A 22187-nucleotide genomic window follows, 5' to 3' on the forward strand; every position below is an offset into this window, starting at 1 on the left:
TGAGTAGAATTTTACAGTATTTGTCTTTTTATGACTAGCGTATTTCACTTAACATAATGTCCTCAGGGTTCATCCAACTTACAGCATATATCAGAATCTCCTCCCTTCTTAAGGCCGAATAATATTCCATTGTATGCATATACTACATTTTGCTTATCCTCTCATCTGTCAATGGACATTTGGGTTGCTTCTATCTTTTGGCTATTATGAGTCGCTCCTCCCTTTTTCTCACTGAATAGAATTCCACTGAATGGGTGTTTCTATCTAGTTTGACTTTGCCTTTTTTTTTTTCAACTGCAGCCCTTTTACCTTACGACAGAGGCATGAATCCCTGGAGGCTAAGCTGAAGGCTGACCTAAATGACAGAGACCATGACCTGGTCACCACTGCTTCTCCTTTCATTTTTTTAATATGATTTTTATTTTTTCCATTATAGTTGATTTATAGTGTTCTGTCAATTCCTACTGTACAGCAAAGTGACCCAGTCATACATATATATTATTTTTCTCACATTATCCTCCATCATGTTCCATCACAAGTGACTAGATATAGTTCCCTGTGCTATACAGCATGATCTCATTGCTTATTCACACCAAATGCTGTAATTTGCATATATTAACCCCAAACTCCCAGTCCATCCCCCTCCCTCTCTCTCCCCCTTGGCAACCCCAAGTCTGTTCTTCAGGTCTGTGAGTTTCTTTTCTGTGGAAAGTTTCATTTGTGCCATATATTAGATTCCAGATATAAGTGAAATCATATGGCATTTGTCTTTCTGACTTACTTCACCTAGTATGAGTCTCTAGTTCCATCCATGTTGCTGCAAATGGCATTATTTCATTCTTTTTTATGGCTGAGTAATATTCCATTGTGTATATATACCACATCTTATTAATCCATTCATCTGTTGATGTACATTTGGGTTGTCCCCATGTCTTGGCTATTGTGAACATTGCTGCAATGAACATATGGGTACATGTATCTTTTTCAATAAACGTTTTACCCAGATATATGCCTAAGAGTGGAATTGCTGGGTCATATTATAGCATTATATTCAGTTTTCTGAAGTACCTCAGTACTGTTTTCTGCAGTGGTTGTACCAATTTACATTCCCACCAACAGTGTAGGAGGTTTCCTTTTCTCCACATCTTCTCCAGCAATTGTAATTTCTTGACTTGTTAATGATGGCCATTCTGAGAGGTATGAGGTGATAATTCATAGTAGTTTTGATTTGCATTTCTCTAATAATTAGTGATGTTGAGCATTTTTTCATGTGCTCGTTGGCAATCTGTATATTTTCTTTGGAGAAATATCTATTCAAGTCTTTTGCCCATTTTTCAATTGGGTTGTTGGGCTGTTTTTTGTTTTGTTTTTGTTTGTTTGTTGCTGTTGAGTTGTATAAGTTGTTTGTATATTTTAGAGATTAAGCCCTTGTCAGTTCCATCATTTGAAACTATTTTCTCCCATTCTGTAGGTTGTCTTTTTGGGTTTTTTATGGTTTCCTTTGCTGTGCAAAAGCTTGTCAGTTTGATTAGGTTCCATTGGTTTATATTTGCTCTTATTTCTGTTGCTTTGGGAGATCTCCTCTTTGATAACGGCTCACATCCTTGAGCCAGGCCTGGGGACTCAGGCCTCTCTTAGGATGGCTCCTTTCCTAAGGTGCTTCAGGAGCTACATATAAATAGAGTCCTGATAATTCTGCTCTATCAGTCCTCTAGCAATGCTTGAGTCCTAAGGACTTGCAGTATAGGCTCCAGCTGGAACCCCTGCTAGATATAGAAAATGGACAAACCAGGAGTCACTTCATAGTGGTTGTTATGAACCAAATTGTGTGCCCCCACCCCCCGACCCCACTCGCAATTCACATGTTGAAGCCCTAACCCCCAGTATGATGGCATTTGGAGGTAGGTTAACAACAATACTTACAACAACAATAACTTTTAGGTTACATGATGTAAGAAGGCTGGAGCCCTAATCCAGTAGGACTGCCACCCCTTTAAGAGCAGAAGACACCTTGGAGGTCCTGTTGTGGCTCAACGGGTTAAGAGCCCGACTAGCATCCATGAGGAGATGGGTTCTATCCCTGGCCTTGCTCAGTGGGTTAAGGATCTGGCATTGCCGCAAGCTGCAGCATATATCAAAGACGCAGCTCAGATCTGGTATTGCCATGGCTGTGGTGTAGGCTGGCAGCCGCAGCTCTGATTGGACCCCTGGCCTGGGAAATTCCATATGGCGCAGGTGTGGCCCGAAAAGAAAAGAAAAGAAACTAAATTTGATCAAACATTTAAATGTAGCTAACAGAAATGCAAGGGATAGAGAAGAAAGCTAAATTACACCATGTAGGAGCAATCGTCAAATCCAGAACGTAGGACGTTTTACAGAATAAACGACATGATTTCTCCAATAAAGCACAATACACAGAGGGGAAGCAGAGATTGTTATCAATTAAAGAAAATCAAAAGGTACAATAACTTTTTTTCCCAGCTTTTTAGGACCACACCCACGGCATACGGAGGTTTCCAGGCTAGGGGCTGAATCAAAGCTACAGCTGCTGGCCTACACCACAGCCACAGCAACACAGGATCCCAGCCACATCTGCAACCTACACCACAGCTCATGGCATTGCCAGATCCTTAACCACTGAGCAAGGCCAGAGATCGAACCTGTGTCCCCATGGATACTAGTCGGATTCGTTTCGGCTGAGCCACAATGGGAATTCCAAAAGGTACAAAAACTTTTAAAGTATGGGATTTGATTGGATCTTAAACCAATTACCAAAGACATGTTTTTAGTCAACTGGAGAAATTTGAATTTGGAATGTTATTTAGGAATTATTGTTAATTTGTTATAGTGATAATGACATAGTGGTGTTTTTTTTTTTTTTGGGGGGGGCCACATCCACAGACGTCTCTGGGCTAGAGATGGAACCCAGGCCACAGCAGTGACAGTGCTGGATCCTTTAATCACTAGGCCACCAGGGAACTCCCACAGGGGTTACTCTTTTTAAAAAATACTTTCACCAACTAGAGATGCAGACCAGTTATGTGCACAAGGACATTTCAGTTGGGTTTCAGCGGAAAACAATAGCACAATCAAATCAGGTAATTTTAAAAGGATCCTTTTCAAAGATGTTAGGAAGACTGTAAGGAAATTAGAAGGGATAACACAGTCCCCCTGGACTAGCAACGACAACAACTGTTACCACTCCTAGAACTAGGGATGAGGAAAGGGTGTAGGTATCAGAACCGGAGGAGAGAACTCTATGAAGAGAAGCTGTGGCATTTGGTAGGATACACCTGGCTGCAACAAACCCTCAGAAAGGGCGCCAGAGGAATAGTGCCTTAAGGCATTAAGTTCCATCTCCTGATAATGCTCCCCATTGGCAGAACCCAACTGGATGCTACTCAGTAAGGAAGTCCTTTACCTGCATTCTGTACAGGAAAGCCTCAAGGGGTGAGAGGTAGAGAAAGAGTGGACTCGGAGGGGACACAGGAGATATCCAGCAAAAATCACAAGATGTGTAGAATTTGCTTTGGAATACTCCAGCCTCTTCCCCACCAAAACTTGGGAGAATAAATGAAACAAAATTGGCAAAGTAGGAATAATTATTGGAGAGTTGAGTGAAAACTATATAGGAATTCACTATCCCATTCCCTCTACTTTTGAAGATATTAGGAAATTTTCATAATTAAGAGTTTAAAAATTATTTAGTCCCTAAAGCATAAACTGGAATTTAATTGTTTAATGTAAATCATACTCTTTCCCGGTAGTTGAAATTCTTAAAATCCTCTATCCAAGGCCTCTTTTTCCTGGTATTAAGAAATATGGAAGGGCGTTCCTGTTGTGGTGCAGCAGAAATGAATCCAACTAGTATCTGTGAGGGTGCAGGTTCGATCCCTGGTCTCCCTCAGTGGGTAGGGGTTCCGAAATTGCTGTAGCTGTGGTGCAGGCAGGCATCTGCAGCTTTGATTCGACCCCTAGCCTGGGAACTTCCCTAAGCCGCAGATGGGGCCCTAAAAAGTGGGGAAAAAAAAAAAAAGAGGAGTTCCCGTCCTGGCGCAGTGGAAACAAATCTGAGGATTTGGGTTTGATCCCTGGCCTCGCTCAGTGGGTTGGGGATCTGGAATTGCCGTGAGCTGTGGTGTAGGTCACAGTCATGGCTCAGATCTGACATTGCTGTGACTGTGGCGTAGGCTGGCAGCTATAGCTCTGATTGGATCCCTAGTCTTGGACCCTCTATATGCTGCCGGTTCGGCCCTAAAAAGCAAAAAAAAAAGAAAAAAAAAGGGGGGGAAGTCAAATTGGTAAATAGCAGAGTTCCCGTCGTGGTGCAGTGGTTAACGAATCTGACAAGGAACCACGAGGTTGTGGGTTCGATCTCTGGCCTTGCTCAGTGGGTTCAGGATCCGGCGTTGCCGTGAGCTGTGGTGTAGGTTGCAGACGAGGCTCGGATCCTGCATTGCTGCAGCTGTGGCGTAGGCTGGTGGCTACAGCTCCGATTTGACTCCTAGCCTGGGAACCTCCATATGCCACAGGAGCAGCCCTCAAAAGGCAAAAAGACAAAAAAAAAAAAAAAGTAAATAGCATGAAATCAGAGCAAAAGGAGAACAATTCTAGACAGCTTTTTCAAACAAGCCAACTTCCATAAAAATCTGATCTTATTCATTATATGCTGATTCAATTAGCCTAAATTTAAAGTATTGGTGACACCCTAGAATAGTTTACCTGCACTCTTCCTCTTTCACCATATTAGATATTTTCTCTACTTTTCTTTTTTCTTTTTAGGGCCACACCTGTGGCATGTGGAAGTTCCTGGGCTAGGGGTTGAATAGGAGCTGCAGCTGCAGGCCAATACCACAGCCTCAGCAACTCAGGGTCCAAGTCTCATCTGCAACCTACACCACTGAGATTCTTAACCCACTGAGTGAGGCCAGGGATGTTCAAAACTGCATCCTCATGGATACTACGTCAGGTTCTTAACCCAATGAGCCACAACAAGAAATCCTTCTCTATCTAAAAAAAATGTTTTTATAGCCACCACCATGGCATATGGAAGTTCCTAGGCCAGGGATTGACTCCTGGACCACAGCTGCAGTAACACTGGGTCCTTTAACCCACTGTGCTGGGCCTGAGGATTGAACCTGCACCTCTGCAGTGACAGTTGATCCTTAACCCACTGTGCCACCAAAGGAACTCCTCTATTTTTTTTTTCATCTTCTCTGGACCTATGTAAAATGAAGCTAATAATATTCAATGTTTGGCACACAGTAGTGCTCAATAAGTATCACATATTGTTATAAGATTGGGTTATTGAGGCAGGCTGTGTCTTATTAATGTTTGCTGCTCAACAAAATTTTTTTTTTCAATTTTTGGCCATGGTGTGCAGTGGCTTGATGTGGGAATCTCATTTCCCAGATGAATCCGGGCCAAAGTAGTGAAAGCTCTGAGTCCTGACCACTAAACCACCAGGGAATTCCCAACAAATTTTTTTTAACTAAAATTAGAATTAACGGGAAGAAAGACTACCTTTGATAGCATATCACTGAGGTAAGTGCAAAAAAACTTCACAAAAATTTGATTATATGTGATAGAGCACCCGATAAATATCTTCCATTGTAGGGTCCATCGATTGCAACCTTGAGACCTCACTAGAATTATGTGGGTTCCATCTCCATATAGAAAGTAGTGTATAAGACAATGGTATCATATGGTCATATTTAAATAATTCATGCCAAAGATTATAGAGATAGTTACATTATAAATTCAGACTTCACTGCTAAGAATCACCACTCAAAATAATTTATAATAGTTACACAACTTTGTGAATATAATAAAACTGACAGGGCGAGAGGAGGACAGTTACACAGGCGGTTGCAGAAGTCCCAGGAGGGGACCACGGATAGAGAGGCGGGAACTCTGGGAGACCACTGGAAGTTAACGCTGGCTCAAGAAAGCCATCAGAACGTTGTGGAACGAAGCAGCCTTGCTGCTTAACTACAAAACCCTAAGTAAAAGCAAGAGGAACGCCTCAGGGCATCAGGTGAAAGAGAAAATGAGGCCTGCGTTCAAGTTCAGCAAGATAAGGATCCGTGGGACCAGGGACAGGAATGGAAGGGAAAGATGACATTCCAAAGCTGGACACCCTCACTACAGGCAAACCTGAGCTGATTCGACCTCTTTCAGCACCTGCTACCCTTCTGCTGATCTGATGACTAAGCGCCAGGACAGTCCTAGTTTGACCTCATAGGGTCAAATACTCTCTCACCCTCTAGGAAGCAGGAGCTAGTGATGGAAGCCTGACGGTGAATCTCAAGAGTGAGGAAGAAGGTGGTCTTTCGTCAATCCCCACTTTCCTTGGATTATAAGCATGGAGTCTACCTAATCCTCCGGGGAGAGCCTGCTTACCTGAATCTCTCACAAGCATCTTATCTTTTTTTTTTTTTTTTTTCTTTTTAGGGCCACAGCTGCAGCACATGGAGGTGCCCAGCCTAGGGGTGGAACTGGAGGTACAGCTGCCAGCCGATGTCACAGCCACAGCAGTGCCAGGTCCAAGTCGTGTCTTCGCCCTACACCACAGCTCTCAGCAGTGCCGGATCGTTAACCCACTGAGCGAGGCCAGGGATCAAACGCATAATAACATCATGGTTTCTAGTCGGATTCGTTTCCATGCGCCACGATGGGAACTCCTTTTTTTCTTCTTTTTTTAACAAGCGTCTTATCTTAATAAATCATTTCTTGCCTATTGCTTTGTCTCTCACTGAATTCCTTCTGTGCAGAGACACAAAGAACCTGAGCCTCAGTAAGTCCACATACCAAATGAGTGGTTTTAATTAAAAAAACTGAGGATTCAAGTCCCAATCTGCGTTTTGTCTGAGTTTGAATCAGGTGTTTTGGTTTTAAAGCCACTAAATTGTACACTTTTAAAGGGTAAATTTTAGGGAGTTCCTGTCGTGGTGCAGTGGAGAGGAATCCGATTAGGAACCATGAGGCTGTGGGTTCAGTCCCTGGCCTCGCTCAGTGGGTTGAGGATCTGGCATTGCCATGAGCTGTGGTGAGGTCGAAGACGAGGCTTGGTTCTGGCATTGCTGTGGTGTAGGCCAGCAGCTGTAGCTCCGATAAGACCTCTAGCCTGGGAACCTCCACATGCCGTGGGTTTGGCCCTAAAAAGTAAAAAAAAAAAAAAAAAAAACCCAACCAAACAAAAAAAAATAAAGGGTACATTTTATGGTATATGAATTATATCTCAATTTTTAAAAATTGTAATAGCTCTTTACAAAGCACTTCATCTGTATTGTCTCATTCAATTTTCACAACAGTTCCTGCTGTGGTGCAGTGGGTTAAGAACCTAACTGCAGCAGCTCAGGTGGCTACAGAGGTATGGATTCAATCCCGAGCCTGGTGCAGTGGGTTAAAAGGTCCAATATTGCAGCAGTTAATGCACAGGTCACAGCTGCGACTTGAATTCAATCCCTGGCCTGGGAACTTCCATATGCCATGGGTTCAGCCTTTATAAAAAAAAAAATCTTTTCAACAAAACCCGAAAATAGTTACTAACTGTACTATACTATCATGATTAGGAAATTGAAACTCAGAGAAGTTTAATGATTTAATGATTTCCTCAAAGTCTCACAATTTGTGCAGAGTAAGATGCAAACTTTCATTTCCAAATGCTAAACCCAGTGTTTTTACCAAACCTAGTATTATGTACTTCCTGCTTGTCAGAAATAGGCTATCTCTGGGATATCTAGAAGCAAAGTGGTTAAAATGGGGTCAAAGTTGCAGGAAAAGCCAGACTCTTCTAATTTTCCCAACCTTCCTAAGAATTGTTCTTCCTCAAGAAGACATTGGTCTTGTGACTGGAATTTTGATTTTGTTTTGTTTTTGTCTTTTTAAGGCAGCACCTGCGGCATATGGAGGTTCCCAGACCAGGTGTCTAATCGCAGCTGTAGCCGCCGGCCTAAGCCACAGCCACAGCAACACAGGATCCGAGCTGCATCTGTGACCTACACCACATGGCAATGCCAGATCCTTAACCCACTGAGCAAGGCCAGGGATCGAAACTGCAACCTCACGGCTCTTAGTGGGATTCGTTTCTGGTGCACCATGACGGGAACTCTGGGACTGGAATTTTGAGATCTGGGTTTGCAAGATGAAGCTCTGTCACCCATATGAACAAATACTTTTGCTGAAGGAAATAGGGTGAATTAATTGGAGATTTCTTGTTTCTCAAAAAGAGATTAATCTATGTTATGTGAAATACCCAATCACAAGTAATTAATTTGGCTTATTTTGGTCTTGTTCTTTAACTGAAACAATGCCCAAAGTTCACTTAATGACAATGTATATTATAATGTTATTGAAATTTCTAATCAAAGCTCACAAGACTAGTTTTCTACATGGCTCTTGCTAGTAAAATTGTCAGCAAAGTAGTCAACAAAACATATTCACACTAATCTTCAAGAGACTTCTAGTAAAGGGGAGCCAAGAATGGGTTACATACACTCAGAGGACTGATTTAAAAGCAACCACCTGCAATAGCAGCCAGACCAAAATATAATTTTGTTTTGGCCCCACCCACAGCATCTGGAAGTTTCCAAGCCAGGAATCCAATCCTCACCACAGAAGCAACCCCAGCCACTGCTGTGACAGCCTTGGATCTTTAACCTGCTAAGCCACAGGGGAACGCTCAAGACATAGTTTCAATGTACTCTAAATTCTTTCCCGGAGAGGTACCAACACAGAAAAAAAGGGAAGGATTTCATTTCTCTACATAATTTGTGTGGTTTCTGAAAGAATTTTTTTTTTAATTCAGAGAATGTCTATTGGCACTACAGAAAACTTGGACATTTTAAAGAGAACTTTCATTAATTATGAAAGGACAAACTGACACTGGAGGAAAGCTGAGAATCAGCAAGAACACCTTCCAAGTTCTCTGTCACCTGAAGTTCAGGCTAATTATCCCGCTCATTTTTATTCCTCTTTTCTGTCCATCCAGCCCTAAGAAATGTGGACTTGTGGTCAACAGAGCCTGGAAGAGGCAGGACTGAGGCTGGAGAATACTGTGGCATTTGGACTCCTGACTCCCTGAAACCAGGTAGGGCCCTGTGGGGCTCCCGGGTATAGGCCTTTCTGTACCCCCAATTCTTGTTTTTAGGGGATAAGCTTCAGCCTCCATGACCTTCCTTGAGTTCCACAGGGCAAGTTCAGACAGCTGCTAATCAGGGAAAGAAGGGGATGCAGACACCAGGGAGGAACAGCCTAGAAACAACAGTGCAGCCTTGGGGCAAGGTCCCAGTTCCTCTTCTAGGAATATACACAACGATATCTTTGAACCCTTCTGCAGAACTAAACCTCCCAACAAAAACCAGGAGAGGAGAACCACCAGAGCCACTCCTGGGGCCACCAAACACCAACTCTCATGGAGAAGGAAAGCTTGCATCTAGACCGATCTTCACCTGTGGCCCTGTTTTCAGCTCCCAAATTATAAAACCACTTCCTAATCTCTCCCAAGGGAGGGCACAGTTTTTAGGGCATTAGTCTGCTGTGGCCTCCCTTGCCTGGCAAAGCAACAGGTTTTTTTTTTTCTCCTTCACCCCAAACTGCCTCTGCATTTCTGTTCGGCACTGGCAACTCTCTCACTAAACCACAACCCCTACCCCATTAACACAAAGCAACTCCTAGGAGTGAGGAGTGAGGAATCTCAAGCCTTCCCTCCCAGCTGCAGAGACAATGGGCCACCCCAGACGGGCGGGCTGTTGGGAGGGGTGGCACGACCTGCCCTTTGGACTTGAAGCTAGCACTTACCCAGCACTTCCTGTCTGCTAGTCTCTGTGCAATGAGCCTTTCATGCTCTTTAAAACAAATCGATGAGGCAGGCGGGTCGTGCAACCCTAATCTATTCGATTAAACGTTACAGGCAGGCGAGGTAAACTAAGGCTCAGGAGACCAGCTGCAGGCGCTTCACCCAGGTTCGCTCTCAAGTCTACTCTCGCTAAAGCCCCCCCCCCAGCCCGGCCCGCCCCACCCCTGGCTTTGCCGCTGCACCTCCGTCACTTCCCGTCTTCTCAGTTGCCCCATAAATTAAAAACGAGGTGGCTGGCCGAAATGATCTTTAGGGGTCTTTCCAGCTTGACCGTTTTACAGTTTGAGGGACAGGGAAGCAAAACCCTCAAGGTTCGTTCCTCAAAGCACCTGCTGAAGCGCAGCGGACTAGCGCCTGCCGGCTCTGCGATGGGGCACAGGGAGCCCGGCGTCTTCGCGGGTCAGTCCCCAGGCAAACCTCTCCGCCTGGGCGCCGGGCTGCCGCGCGCATGCGCAGTGGCCCCCGGGTGCGCGCGCCGTCCCTCCGCTCCCTGCCCCACCCGCGCCTGCTTCCAGTCTCTGAGGGAAGCGAGGGCGTGTGCGTGTCCGGCTCCGGCTGACCGTTGGCCCCCCTCCTCTAGAGCCGTCGCAGAGCTTTCCTCGCCTCCCCTCCTCCCCGGCTCTGGTAACAACACCCTAGCACAGAGCCGGGGAGGGGGGGGAGGCCTCCAGCCCGACGCCCCTGGGGCCTCCCGCTAGTCCGGTGTCGGCCCGCCCCGAGGGGCGTGAAGGGGGGCGGGGCTGAGGACTTCGGACTCCGGCCCAGAGACCGCCTCCTGCCGAGCCGAGAGCAGGCAGCCGGGTCCGGCGGGGAGCCAGCCATGACCGCGCTACAGGGGCTCTGGCCCGAGATGCAGGACACCTGCACCTCGCTGGGGCTGATGCTGTCGATCGTGCTATTCACGGGGCTGGCCCGCGTGGTCACCCGGCAGCAGCTGAACAGGCCCATGGCCCACGCTTTCGTCTTGGAGTTTCTGGCTACCTTCCAGCTCTGCTTCTGCACCCATGAACTGCAACTGCTGAGCGAGCAGGAACCCCGGCACCCCACCTGGCCGCTGACACTAATCTACTTCTTCTCCTTGGTGCATGGCCTGACTCTGGTGGGAACCTCCAGCAATCCGTGCGGAGTGATGATGCAAATGATGCTGGGGGGGATGTCCGCTGAGATAGGTGGAATGAGGCTGTTGGCTCAACTGATGGGCGCCCTGTGCAGCAGGTACTGCGTGGGTGCCTTGTGGAGTCTGGAGCTGACCAAGTATCACGTCAGGGACAGGAGCTTCGCTTGCAGGAATCCCATCCAAGTGGACTTGCCCAAAGCGGTCATCATAGAGGCCATCTGCTCCTTTATCTTCCACAGCGCTTTGCTGCACTTCCAGGAGGTCCGAGCTCAGCTTCGTATCCACCTGCTGTCAGCACTCATCACCTTTTTGGTCTATGCAGGTTTGTTATTCTCACAAAACACTTAGCACGTCTGTAGCCTAGATGATTTGAGGCTCTTAAGTTCTTGGCCAAGATATATTTGAAATCCCCATGTCTCTTGTCAATATCGATATATCCGGTTTCCTGACCATTTTGGAGCCCATCCTTTACTGATAAAATTGAACTATAGATCCTCCATTCAGTGTTTTAACACCCAGAGAAAGCCAGTTCTCTGCTGAAACTGAGATCATGAGAGATATGCCAAGGGTTCGAATATCCTACAAAGGAATTGTTTTAATGGTAGACAGGAAAGATAACATCAGCTACTTCTTGCCAACTTGGTATAATCCTTTCTGAAACTCTCACTGAAAAGTGATCCTGGGTTTTAAAAAGTTCTTTCCAATTTAAAGCACAGACTACCTGATTGGTTAGTAGTAAGAGTGGGAAGTAGAAATTCTGTAGTTCTATTTCTTAGTTCTTTTTCTACAAAATCACTTAAAACCTCTTATTTCCTTAATAATTCATCTTGAGTTATAAATGAACTTCTAATGGCCTATCAAGAATTGTTTTTATTTATATTTTTATTTTTTGTGTGTCTTTTTATCTTTTCTAGGGCCGCACCCAAGGCATATGGAGGTTCCCAGGCTAGGGGTCTAATTGGAACTGTAGCCACCAGCCTTTCGCCACAGCCACAGCAACTCGGGATCCGAGTCTTGTCTGCAACCTACACCACAGCTCACGGCAACACCAGATCCTTAACCCACTGAGCAAGGCCAGGGATCGTACCTGCAACCTCATGGTTCCTAGTCTGACTTGTTAGCCACTGAGCCACGACAGGAACTCCAAGGATTGTTTTTAAATTAAAATAAAACTTGCTTGGGAGTTCCCATTGTGGCTCAATGGTAATGAACCCCACTAGTATCCATGAGGACACGTGTTTGATCCCTGGCCTCTCTCAGTGGGTTAAGGATCCGGCATTACTGTGAGCTGTGGTGTAGGTTGCAGAAGTGGCTAGGGTCCCAAGATGCTCTGGCTGTGGCATAGGCTGGCAGCTCTAGCTCCAATTCAACTCCTAGCCTGGGAACTTCCATATGCTGCAGATGTGGCCCTAAAAAGCAAAAAACAAACAAACAAAAAAACCCAACAAACATGCTCGAGATTAAAGATGCTTTTTATTTTCATTTATTATTATTATTTTTTGTCTTTTTGCCTTTTCTGGGGCCACACCCAAGGCATATGGAGATTCCCAGGCTAGGGGTCTAATCGGAGCTGTAGCTGCCGACCTACTCCAGAGCCACAGCAATGCGGGATCCGAGCCGCATCTGCAACCTACACCACAGCTCATGGCAACACCGGATCCTTAACCCACTGAGCGAGGCCAGAGATCGAACCCGAAACCTCGTGACTCCTAGTCAGACTTGTTAACCACTGAGCCACAACGGGAACTCCAAATTTTTATTTTTTATTCTCTTTTGCTTTCTTTTTGGTCACACCAGCAGCATATGGAAGATCCCAGGCCAGAGATCCAACCCACACCACAGCAAGAACCCAGGTTGCTGCAGTGACAATGCCAGATCTTTAACTCACTGTGCCACAGAAAAACTCCTAAAGATGCTTTTTAAAGAGAAATAACTATTGGGAGTTCCCTGGTAGTCTAGTGCTTTCACCACTTTGGCCCAGGCTAAACGCTAGTCTGGGAACTGAGATCTCATAAAGCTGCTGCCCACCAGGGCCAAAAAAAAAATTCTTGAGAAATCTATTGCTTTCTTGTAAACCATGTGTTTACCTTGACAGATCTCAGATGCAGTGGATAATCTGGATTTCTAAATGGGACAAGAGAATTTTTTGTCTTTTTAGGTCCACACCCATGGCATATGGAGCTTCCCCGCTAGCTTCATATGGAGCTAGGGATCAAAATGGAACTATATACCACAGCCACAGCAACACGGGATCCAAGTCACGTCTGCCACCTACACTACACAGCTCACAGCAACGCTGGATCCTTAACCCACTGAGCAACACCGAGGATCAAACCCGAAACCTCACGGTTCCTAGTCGGATTCGGTTCCACTGTGCCACAACAGGAACTCCCCAAAAAACAAAAGTTTAATGATTAAATGTGTCACTTTAAATAATTGTAAGAAAATACTTTCATTGGGACTCTATCTAAATTATATAATGTCTGGAGGCAGGAATCCAATACAAGGAAATTAGTCGTAAGAGTCTATCTTCTGAGCATTGAAAGGGAAACCATGAGTAGAAGCAGACCTTAAGAGAGGGACTTTTAAGCATATGCTCAACTTCCTAGGTAAAAATAAAAGACTTTCCAAGCCATTTTCCTTTCTTCCCTTCCTTTCTAGTACCATTCTTTTTGTAGATACAGCTGGAAATAAATGGTATAGGCGAGAAGGAAGGATATATGCTTGAGGGATTGGTGAGTAGCTGCGTATTAAAGTTTTAGATTTGGGCTAAAGCAGAATCATCCCTTGCAAAAAGTTATGCCACAGCTTAGCTCTGACTTTATATAATTAAAAGCAGTAAACATTTTAAAATATTTTAAATTAATAAGATGTTATAAACAGTTCCTCTGTTGGTTTTTTGTTCTTTTTTTTTTTTTTTTGCTTTTTAGGGCCACAGCAACAGCATATGGAAATTCCCAGGCTAGGGGGTCGAATTGGAGCCACAGCAACACCAGATCCGATCTGCATCTTGCAACACACAGCACAGCTCATGGCAACAATGGATCCTTAATCCACTGAGTGAGACTAGGGATGGAACCCACATCCTCATAGACACTAGTTGGGGTCATTACCTCTGAGCCACAATGGGAACTTCCCCTCCGCCGTCTCTTGATTCTCCTTCAATTGGTATTCTTCTTGTTTTTGTACTTTTAATACATATTTATAATTTCATAAATAATATTGTATATAATATTAGACAATACCTAGTTTATTTTTATTTTCTTTTTAGGGCCACACCCTTGGCATATGGAAGTTTCCAGGCTAGGTAGAGGCCTAACTGGAGCTACAGCTGCCAGCCTATGCCACAGCCATAGAAACATGGGATCCAAGCCGTGTCTGTGACCTATGCTGAAGCTCATAGCAACACCGGATCCTTAACCCACTAAGTGAGGCCAGGGATTGAACCTGAATCCTCATGGATGCTAGTTGGGTTCGTTACCACTGAGCCACAACGGTAACTCTGCTCTTTTTCTTCCCTTCACATTACTGGGCGGGGCTAGTGACGAGATCACTACAGCAATAGTTCTCAACATTATTTCTGCAATGCAATCACCTGGGGAGCATTTTAAACATAACCACATCTGGGTGCAGAGATTAAGATTTAATTGATGTGGGAAGGGACTTAGGCAATAGTATATTTTAAACTGTCCCAGGTGATCCCAGAGTTCCCCTCATGGCTCAGTGGTTGACGAATCCGACTAGGAACCACTAGGTTGCTGGTTTGATTCCTGGCCTCGCTCAGTGAGTTAAGGATCCGGCCTTGCTGTGAGCTGTGGTGTAGGCTGAAGACGGCTCGGATCCCGTGTTGCTGTGGCTCTGGCGTAAGCCGGTGACTACACCTCCAATTAGACCCCTAGCCTGGGAACCTCCATATGCCTTGGGTGTGGCCCTAGAAAAGACAAAAAATAAAAAAAATTTAAAAAAATAGTGTCCCAGGTGATCCTAATATGAAACCAGGGCTAAGAACTACTGCTCCAGTGTAGACTGACAGCCAGTTCAGCAGCCACTAACCACATGTGGTTATTTAGCTATAAATCAGCTAAAATGAAACGTTCAGTTCCTCAGTTGCTGTGGCCACATTTCAAGTACTCAAGAGCCATATGTGGCTAGTGGGTAGATTACTGGATAGCACTAGAGACTCTGCAGTGCCAAACCTAATAGAAAATTGTTGATTATTACTGCTGCAGATATTAATCATCTATTATAATTATAATCTTCCTTTTTTATAGTATGAGGGAAATAAGAATATTCATTGGGCTACATGCCAAGCATGTAGGAAATTTATGAATTATCTTAATTCTTAGACCAGCCCACTGATGAATACATTATTTCCATTTTAAGTAAAGTGAGAGGCTCAAAAAAGTGAAACGACTTGTCCAACGTCACACAGCTGGAATATGCTGGAACCATCATTCATTATCAGCATTTCTACAAGTGTGCTCCTCAAAAGTAACAAAAACATATACATACAATAGAATATTATTCAACCATGAGAAGGAATGAAGTTCTGATACATGCTACAACATGAATGAACCTTGAAAACATGCTAAGCCAGACACAAAGGGGCAAATGTTATATGACTCCACTTACATGAAATATCCACAGTAGGCAAAATGATACAGTCAGAAAGTAGAAGAGGTTACAAGGGGGGGGGGGTGGCGGGAAGGAATAGGGACTTACTGTTTAATAGGTACAGAGTTTCAGTTTGGGGTAATGGAAAATTTTTGGAAATAGTAATGGCTAAATATTGTAAATCTAATGCCACTGACTATACACTTTATAATGGTTAAAATGGCATATTTTGTTATGTATATTTTACCATAATTAAAAAAATTTTAAGTTGTGTAAGGATTCTGTTGCCAATTAAGTTCGGCCAACACTGGATTAAACAGATTTTCTAATAATGGAATCCTTTTTGTCTGGGAGTGCGTAGCAGAAGAGAACATACTTTGGAGGGTGCTGCACTAAGCCATATCGCTCCCCATTATTTTTGTTTTTTCTTATTTTGCTTTTTAGGGCCCCACCTACAGCATATGGAGATTCCCAGGCTAGGAGGTCAAATTCCCAGCCTTCCCCACAGCCACAGCAACACCGGGTCCAAGCCACATCTGCAACCTACACCAGAACAACACAGGATCTTTAACCCAGTGAGTGAGGCCAGAAAGCAAACCTGCACCTGCATGGATACTAGTTGGGTTGTTACTCTGAGCCACAACGGGAACTCCCAGAAAGTTAACTTTTGATGTGAATTTTTTTTTTTTTTTTTTGCTTTTTAGGGCCACACCTGCAGAATATGGAAGTTCCCACACTGGAGACTGAATCAGAGCTACAGCTGCCAGCCACAGCCACAGCCACAGCATCTTGGGATTCAAGCTGCATCTGCAACCTACACCACAGCTCATGGCAATACTGGATCCTTAACCCACTGATCGAGGCCAGGAATTCAGCCTGTATCCTCATGGACACCAGTCGGGTTCATTACTGCTGAGCCACAGTGGGAAATCCCTGGACTGTAATTCTTGATGTCTTTTGTCCTCCACTCCCTTTTTTTTGCACCTAGCATATTATAATCCAGAAACTATTTTTATACTCTTTAATATGCTAGGTGATTCCACAAAGGAAGATAATAGAATAATGGTACTTAAATACCTAAAACGAAACAGTTATATTTATTTAATAACTCCTATATTTCCATTTATAAGAAAATGTAAACTATATGGTTTGGTATCATTCTGTTTAAAATGTGTTACAGGAGGAAGTCTAACAGGAGCGGTATTTAATCCAGCTTTGGCACTTTCACTACATTTCAAGTGTTTTGATGAAGCATTCCTTCAATTTTTTATAGTATATTGGCTGGCTCCTTCTTTAGGTAAGCATATTTTTATTTAATATGATTAAAATAGAATATTTTAAAATATGATATGGAACAAAAAAGAAAATGAACAAAGTATGAAATGTTATGTCTGAAATAACATTTTGTTTTGTGCAGTAGCTTTTAAAATTGTTTTTAGGGAGCTCCCTTTGTGGTGCAACTAGTATCCATGAGGATGCGGGTTTGATCCCTGCCTTGCTCAGTAGGTTAAGGATCTAGCATTGCTGTGAGCTGTGGTGTAGGTTGCAGACATGGCTCGGATCTGGCATTGCTGTGGATGTGGGGTAGGCTGGCAGCTGTAGCTCCAATTTGACTCCTAGCCTGGGAACTTCCGTATGCCGTGGGTGCAGCCCTGAAAAGCAAAAAACAAACAAACGAAAAACTGCTTTTATCTTCAAGTGAACAAAATTATCTAGTTAAGGATAGTCAGTTTGATCTTTGATATCACTTTAAGAAGCCCTCAAGAGGGCAAAAAAATGTGAAGTGATTATTTCCATTAAAAAATCTTTTATTGGGAGTTCCCGTCGTGGCGCAGTGGTTAACGAATCTGACTAGGAAACATGAGGTTGTGGGTTTGATTCCTGGCCTCGCTCAATGGGTTAAGGATCCAACTTTGCCACGAGCTGTGGTGTTCATTTGTTCCTATCACAGTCACGGCTCAGATCCCACATTCCTGTGGCTGTGGTGTAGGCCAGCGGCTGTAGCTCCGCCTTAGACCCCTCTCCTGGGAACCTCCATATGCCCAGGGTGCAGCCCTAAAAAGACAAAAAGATCAAAAAAAACCCACAGAACTATGATAAATGTAGTTTTTTAACTTTTCCACAAGCTTCATTCCTGTTTTTTTCCATCTAGGTCAGATATGAAAAGATTCTCTTTTCAGATAGATCAACACAAAAAAGTTATAAAATAATTGTAATCACAATATCCATTTCCTTATATGTTACCAGCATTTTTTAATTTTCTTTAGTCATCTCTTTCAAGGCCTGACCATTGTTCCTAACTATAAACGGATAGGAGGACGGCTGGCCTTTTAGGTCATCCTTCTTTTATCCAGGTAGCATTTTGTTTCTTGTTGTGCATTTCTGTTGGAAAAAAGGGGTGTGGGTTGGGTTGGAGGTGCATATAGGAGGGAACACTGACATAACAAGTTTAAATAGCCTGTGACTGTTCCTCCCATTCAACTTCCATTCCTTTATCCCACACTTAGCACCTATATGCTCAGTAATATCCACAGACCGAAACATGAAAAATAGCAGAGGAAACCTGTATTTTAAAATGCTAAAGAGTAGCTTTTTTTCAGCTCCATAGATTACGTTTTTTACAGTAACTTCTTTAAAGATAATTCTCTCTATTCTTGATTTTTAAGAAGTTAAAAAGGTTACTGAAATTCATGAAGAAATTTAAAAGGTCACTAAATGTACAAGTCTCCTAATAGTTTTTATATGGAAAAATTCTCTTAATATATCTTATTTGAAATGAACAAATATTATTAACATAGATGTTAATTTGCTCCAAATATAATTTTAATGATAGGCCCATGATACTAAGGAATTTGGTCATTTGTCATGTGAAAGAACATTAAAAGTAGGTCTTTCCAAAAGAATTTTAAAAGGAAAAAAATTAGCAGTTTCCACTGTGGCTCAGTAGGTTACAAACCTGACTAGTATCCATGAGGATGTGGGTTCAATCCCTGGCTTTGCTCAGTGGATGAAGGATCCAGTGTTGCCATGAGCTGCGGTATAGCTCACAGATGTGGCTTGGATCTGCCATTGCTGTGGCTGTAGCCGCAGCTTGGATTCAACCCCTAGCCTGGGAACTTCTGTATGCTACAGATGCAGCCCTAAAAAGAAAAGGAAAAAAAAAAGAAAAAGAAAATCAGAAGTAATTGACATTCTCTGTAAAAGATCATGACTTTTTTTTCTTCAAACACGTTTTCTAGTCTAAATCACTTGATGATTTCCTCCTGAACATACTGGGAAAAAGTCTCACGAAAGATTAAAAAAGGAGCCCCTTTAGAAAATATACAGAGGAGGAGTTCCCGTCATGGCGCAGTGGTTAACGAATCCGACTAGGAACCGTGAAGTGGCGGGTTCGATCCCTGCCCTTGTTCAGTGGGTTGACGATCCAGTGTTGCTGTGAGCTGTGGTGTGGGTTGCAGATGCGGCTCGGATCCTGCGTTGCTGTGGCTCTGGCGTAGGCTGGCAGCTACAGCTCCAATTCGACCCCTAGCCTGGGAAACCTCCATATGCCGCAGGAGCGGCCCAAGAAATAGCAAAAAGACAAAAAGAAGAAAATATACAGAGGAGCCGGGGGGACGGGACGGACTGTACTTATACTCTCTTCATGATAGTGTGGAACAAAGAGGAAGGTAACATTACTTGTTGCCATTACCAAAACATTTTAAAGAACCACTTATGCAAAAAACAACCCAAACACTTAAACAAAAAACAAATATACTTTTACTTATTTCTTTGCTTCCACTTCAGAGGGTCTTTTTTTTTTCTTTTCTTTTTCTGCACCCAAAGCTTATGGAAATTCCCAGGCCAGTAATCAAATCTGAGCCACGGCTGCAACCTACACCATCACAGCTACAGCAAGGCGGAATCAAACCTGCACCTCCACAAAATTTCTGTTATAGTTAGCTTAAAGAAACATGTCCCTGGAGTTCCCGTCGTGGGGCAGTGGTTAACGAATCCGACTAGGAACCATGAGGTTGCGGGTTCGGTCCCTGCCCTTGCTCAGTGGGTTAAGGATCTGGCATTGCCGTGAGCTGTGGTGTAGGTTGCAGACGCGGCTCGGATCCTGAGTTGCTGTGGCTGTGGCGTAGGCCAGTGGCTGTATCTCCGATTAGACCCCTAGCCTGGGAACCTCCATATGCTGTGGGAGCGGCCCAAGAAATGGCAAAAAGACAAAAAAAAGAAGAAAAAAGAAACATGTCCCTGTATCTCTTTAAGAGGTCTGTGAATGAGAAACAATACAGGACTATTTCAATAGATGTGGATAAAAAAATGACTGAATGGCAGTTTTTAGAATACTGACTAAAGAATTTCAGCTTCCCACTGACTCTTGTCATGCACTGAAATTACATTCCTGTTGTGGAAAAAATGGCCTCAAATGAAAAACGGTCACTATTAGACTCTAAGAAGGTAAGAAGAATAAATTTTATCTTTACAAGAGTCATTCAAAGAGCTAAGAGATGAAGAGTCAAAACAAACATGAGGCAGTGCAAGAGTGACACAGAGGAAATTAATCCCAGGACACGTATCTTCTCTCCCTTCTAGGGCAAGCAGGGAGCAAGCTATTCTTGAAAGCCATAGTCCTTATTCTTTCTTGTTTGTCTTCACCTCGGAGATAATTATTCCTTTAATGGGTCATGCCATTTCCCCAAATTAATAAAATTTTAGAAATGTGACTATAGGAATGCATGTAAAATTTGTTCTCTAGCTTACGTATTTCATGCAATGAAAATTAGCTAATTCTATTTGCTTTTATGAAACTGCAATTCCATTTTTAAAAAGTTTTAAATGTCATGACTTATTTTCTAGCTCTGACTTTATAAAGAAAATGGCACATTTTGTGGATTAGCTAACAAACAGACAGTTCTTGGACTTCTTTTTTAATCTAGCCTTTGGTTACAAAACAGACTTATCTTTCAAATAAAGGTTGTTATCCAAATGCTAATCATACCTTAAATTTACTCCTGTTTGAAGTAAACTATCGAATCTCCATATGACAAAAACTCATTCTTAATCTGAGTTTAAACTGCCTTAGAACTTCAAGTCTATTTACTTTAAGATAAAAACATTAACTACTGAAGACTTGCCTTTCAGGCAGGGATTTGAGTACAGTGGCTAAGTCTCCTCTGACCCTATTTCCCACTGAAAAACTTTAAGTCACAGTTATGCAGCCTGGGTCTGAGTTTTTTTTAAAGAATAGCCAACTTTATTATTATTATTATTTGCTTTTTAGGGCCACAATCAAGGCATACGGAGTTTCCCAGGCTAGGGGTCAAATAGGAGCTACGGCTGCCCACCTACATACACCACAGCTACAGCAATGCAGGATCAGAGCAGCATCTGTGACCTACACCACTGCTCACTGCAACACCAGATTCTTAACCCAGTGAGCGAGGCCAGGGATCAAACCTGCACCCTCATGGTTCCTAGTAGGATTCATTTCAGCTGAGCCACAACAGGAACTCCTAAATCTTTTTTTGACATGCTTACAGCATGTGGAATTCCCAGGCCAGGGATAGAACCCAGGCCACAGCAGTGACCTGAGCTACAGCAGTGACAACGCTGGATCCTTAACCCACTGTGCCACCAGGGAACTTCAAAAAATTTTAAATCTTAAAGCTATTAATGGTTGAGATTAAAATAGAGACCCAACACTAAGTCAGTAATGGAACCAGAACTAGAACTCCAGATCTTTCTCTTTTATCCTTTCAATTCATTGTTTAGATCCTACTGCTTTTTCCAAGTACAGACTGTTTTTAAGGATTCATTGCTTGAAGAAAAATAAAGTGAGGATATTAGACTTTAAAATATCTACATGTTTCATGTAAAAGTAATGTAGCTAATTCTCTTAAACATAACTCTACAAATCTCTAGGTCTATAATTGTATATAATCTTAAATTATATGATTTAAGTGATTATGAACTTCCTTAGAAATTGTTTTTACTGTATTTTGTCTTTTAGGTATATTGCTGATGATTTTGATGTTCAGCTTTTTCCTTCCATGGCTGCATAACAATAATACAATTAACAAAAAGGAATAACTGTTCCAAAAGACTCAGACTAAGTTACAGGACGGTCAAGCTGGCTGTGATAGATTTTATCATCTAGTATTCAACACCCTGGCTGCACTGGAATCGTCAATGTTACCTTCCTTTGAGGAAGCTGCCTTAAAGTTTGCATCATTGGGACTTAAAAAATTACTGTGAAAATGAGGTATCCTGTGTTTCTCAGTTAAGACGTGTTCTTTTACGTGTGTATTAAATGCTACTAGAAAAGACTCATTACATTAAATATAAATCTCAAGTGATAACTGTTGATTTTGATGAAAAAGAAATTGAGTACAGTGTGAGAAGGGAAGGAAAGATGACGGCAGGACCAAGAATGTATATATCATGTGTCACCTGAATGAATAAGACTTTTAGCCCAAGTACAACCAGTCATGCTTACAGAACTGGAGAAAAGATACTTTTCAGCCACTACCTCACTCAGTGATACCATCAGCAGTATCATCTTTCAATAGGAAAGTTGCTTTTAGAAGTAGATTATATATCTACTCACAC

At 43.0% G+C, this 22187-nt stretch overlaps 1 protein-coding gene and 1 long non-coding RNA gene across 4 annotated transcripts in view; one reads left to right on the plus strand and one right to left on the minus strand.

Annotated features, from left to right (window-relative positions):
- Positions 1-9982, minus strand: part of LOC125111543 (uncharacterized) — a 76396-nt gene extending 66414 nt beyond the window's left edge. For all 3 annotated transcript variants that reach the window (XR_007130881.1, XR_007130882.1, XR_007130880.1), the window contains exon 1: positions 9802-9982. This is a non-coding gene — a long non-coding RNA (uncharacterized LOC125111543). The remainder of the gene's footprint in view (positions 1-9801) is intronic.
- A 377-nt stretch (positions 9983-10359) lies between these two features.
- AQP11 (aquaporin 11) lies at positions 10360-21937 on the plus strand. Its single transcript, XM_047753750.1, has 3 exons — positions 10360-11298; positions 16771-16887; positions 21589-21937. Exons 1-3 carry the CDS (start codon positions 10680-10682, stop codon positions 21666-21668), a joined length of 816 nt encoding a protein of 271 aa, XP_047609706.1. The 5' UTR covers positions 10360-10679; the 3' UTR covers positions 21669-21937.
- Positions 21938-22187: the final 250 nt, after the last annotated feature.

This window comes from Phacochoerus africanus, chromosome 11 (genome assembly GCF_016906955.1).
Source record: "Phacochoerus africanus isolate WHEZ1 chromosome 11, ROS_Pafr_v1, whole genome shotgun sequence".
Classification (NCBI taxonomy): Eukaryota; Metazoa; Chordata; class Mammalia; order Artiodactyla; family Suidae; genus Phacochoerus; species Phacochoerus africanus.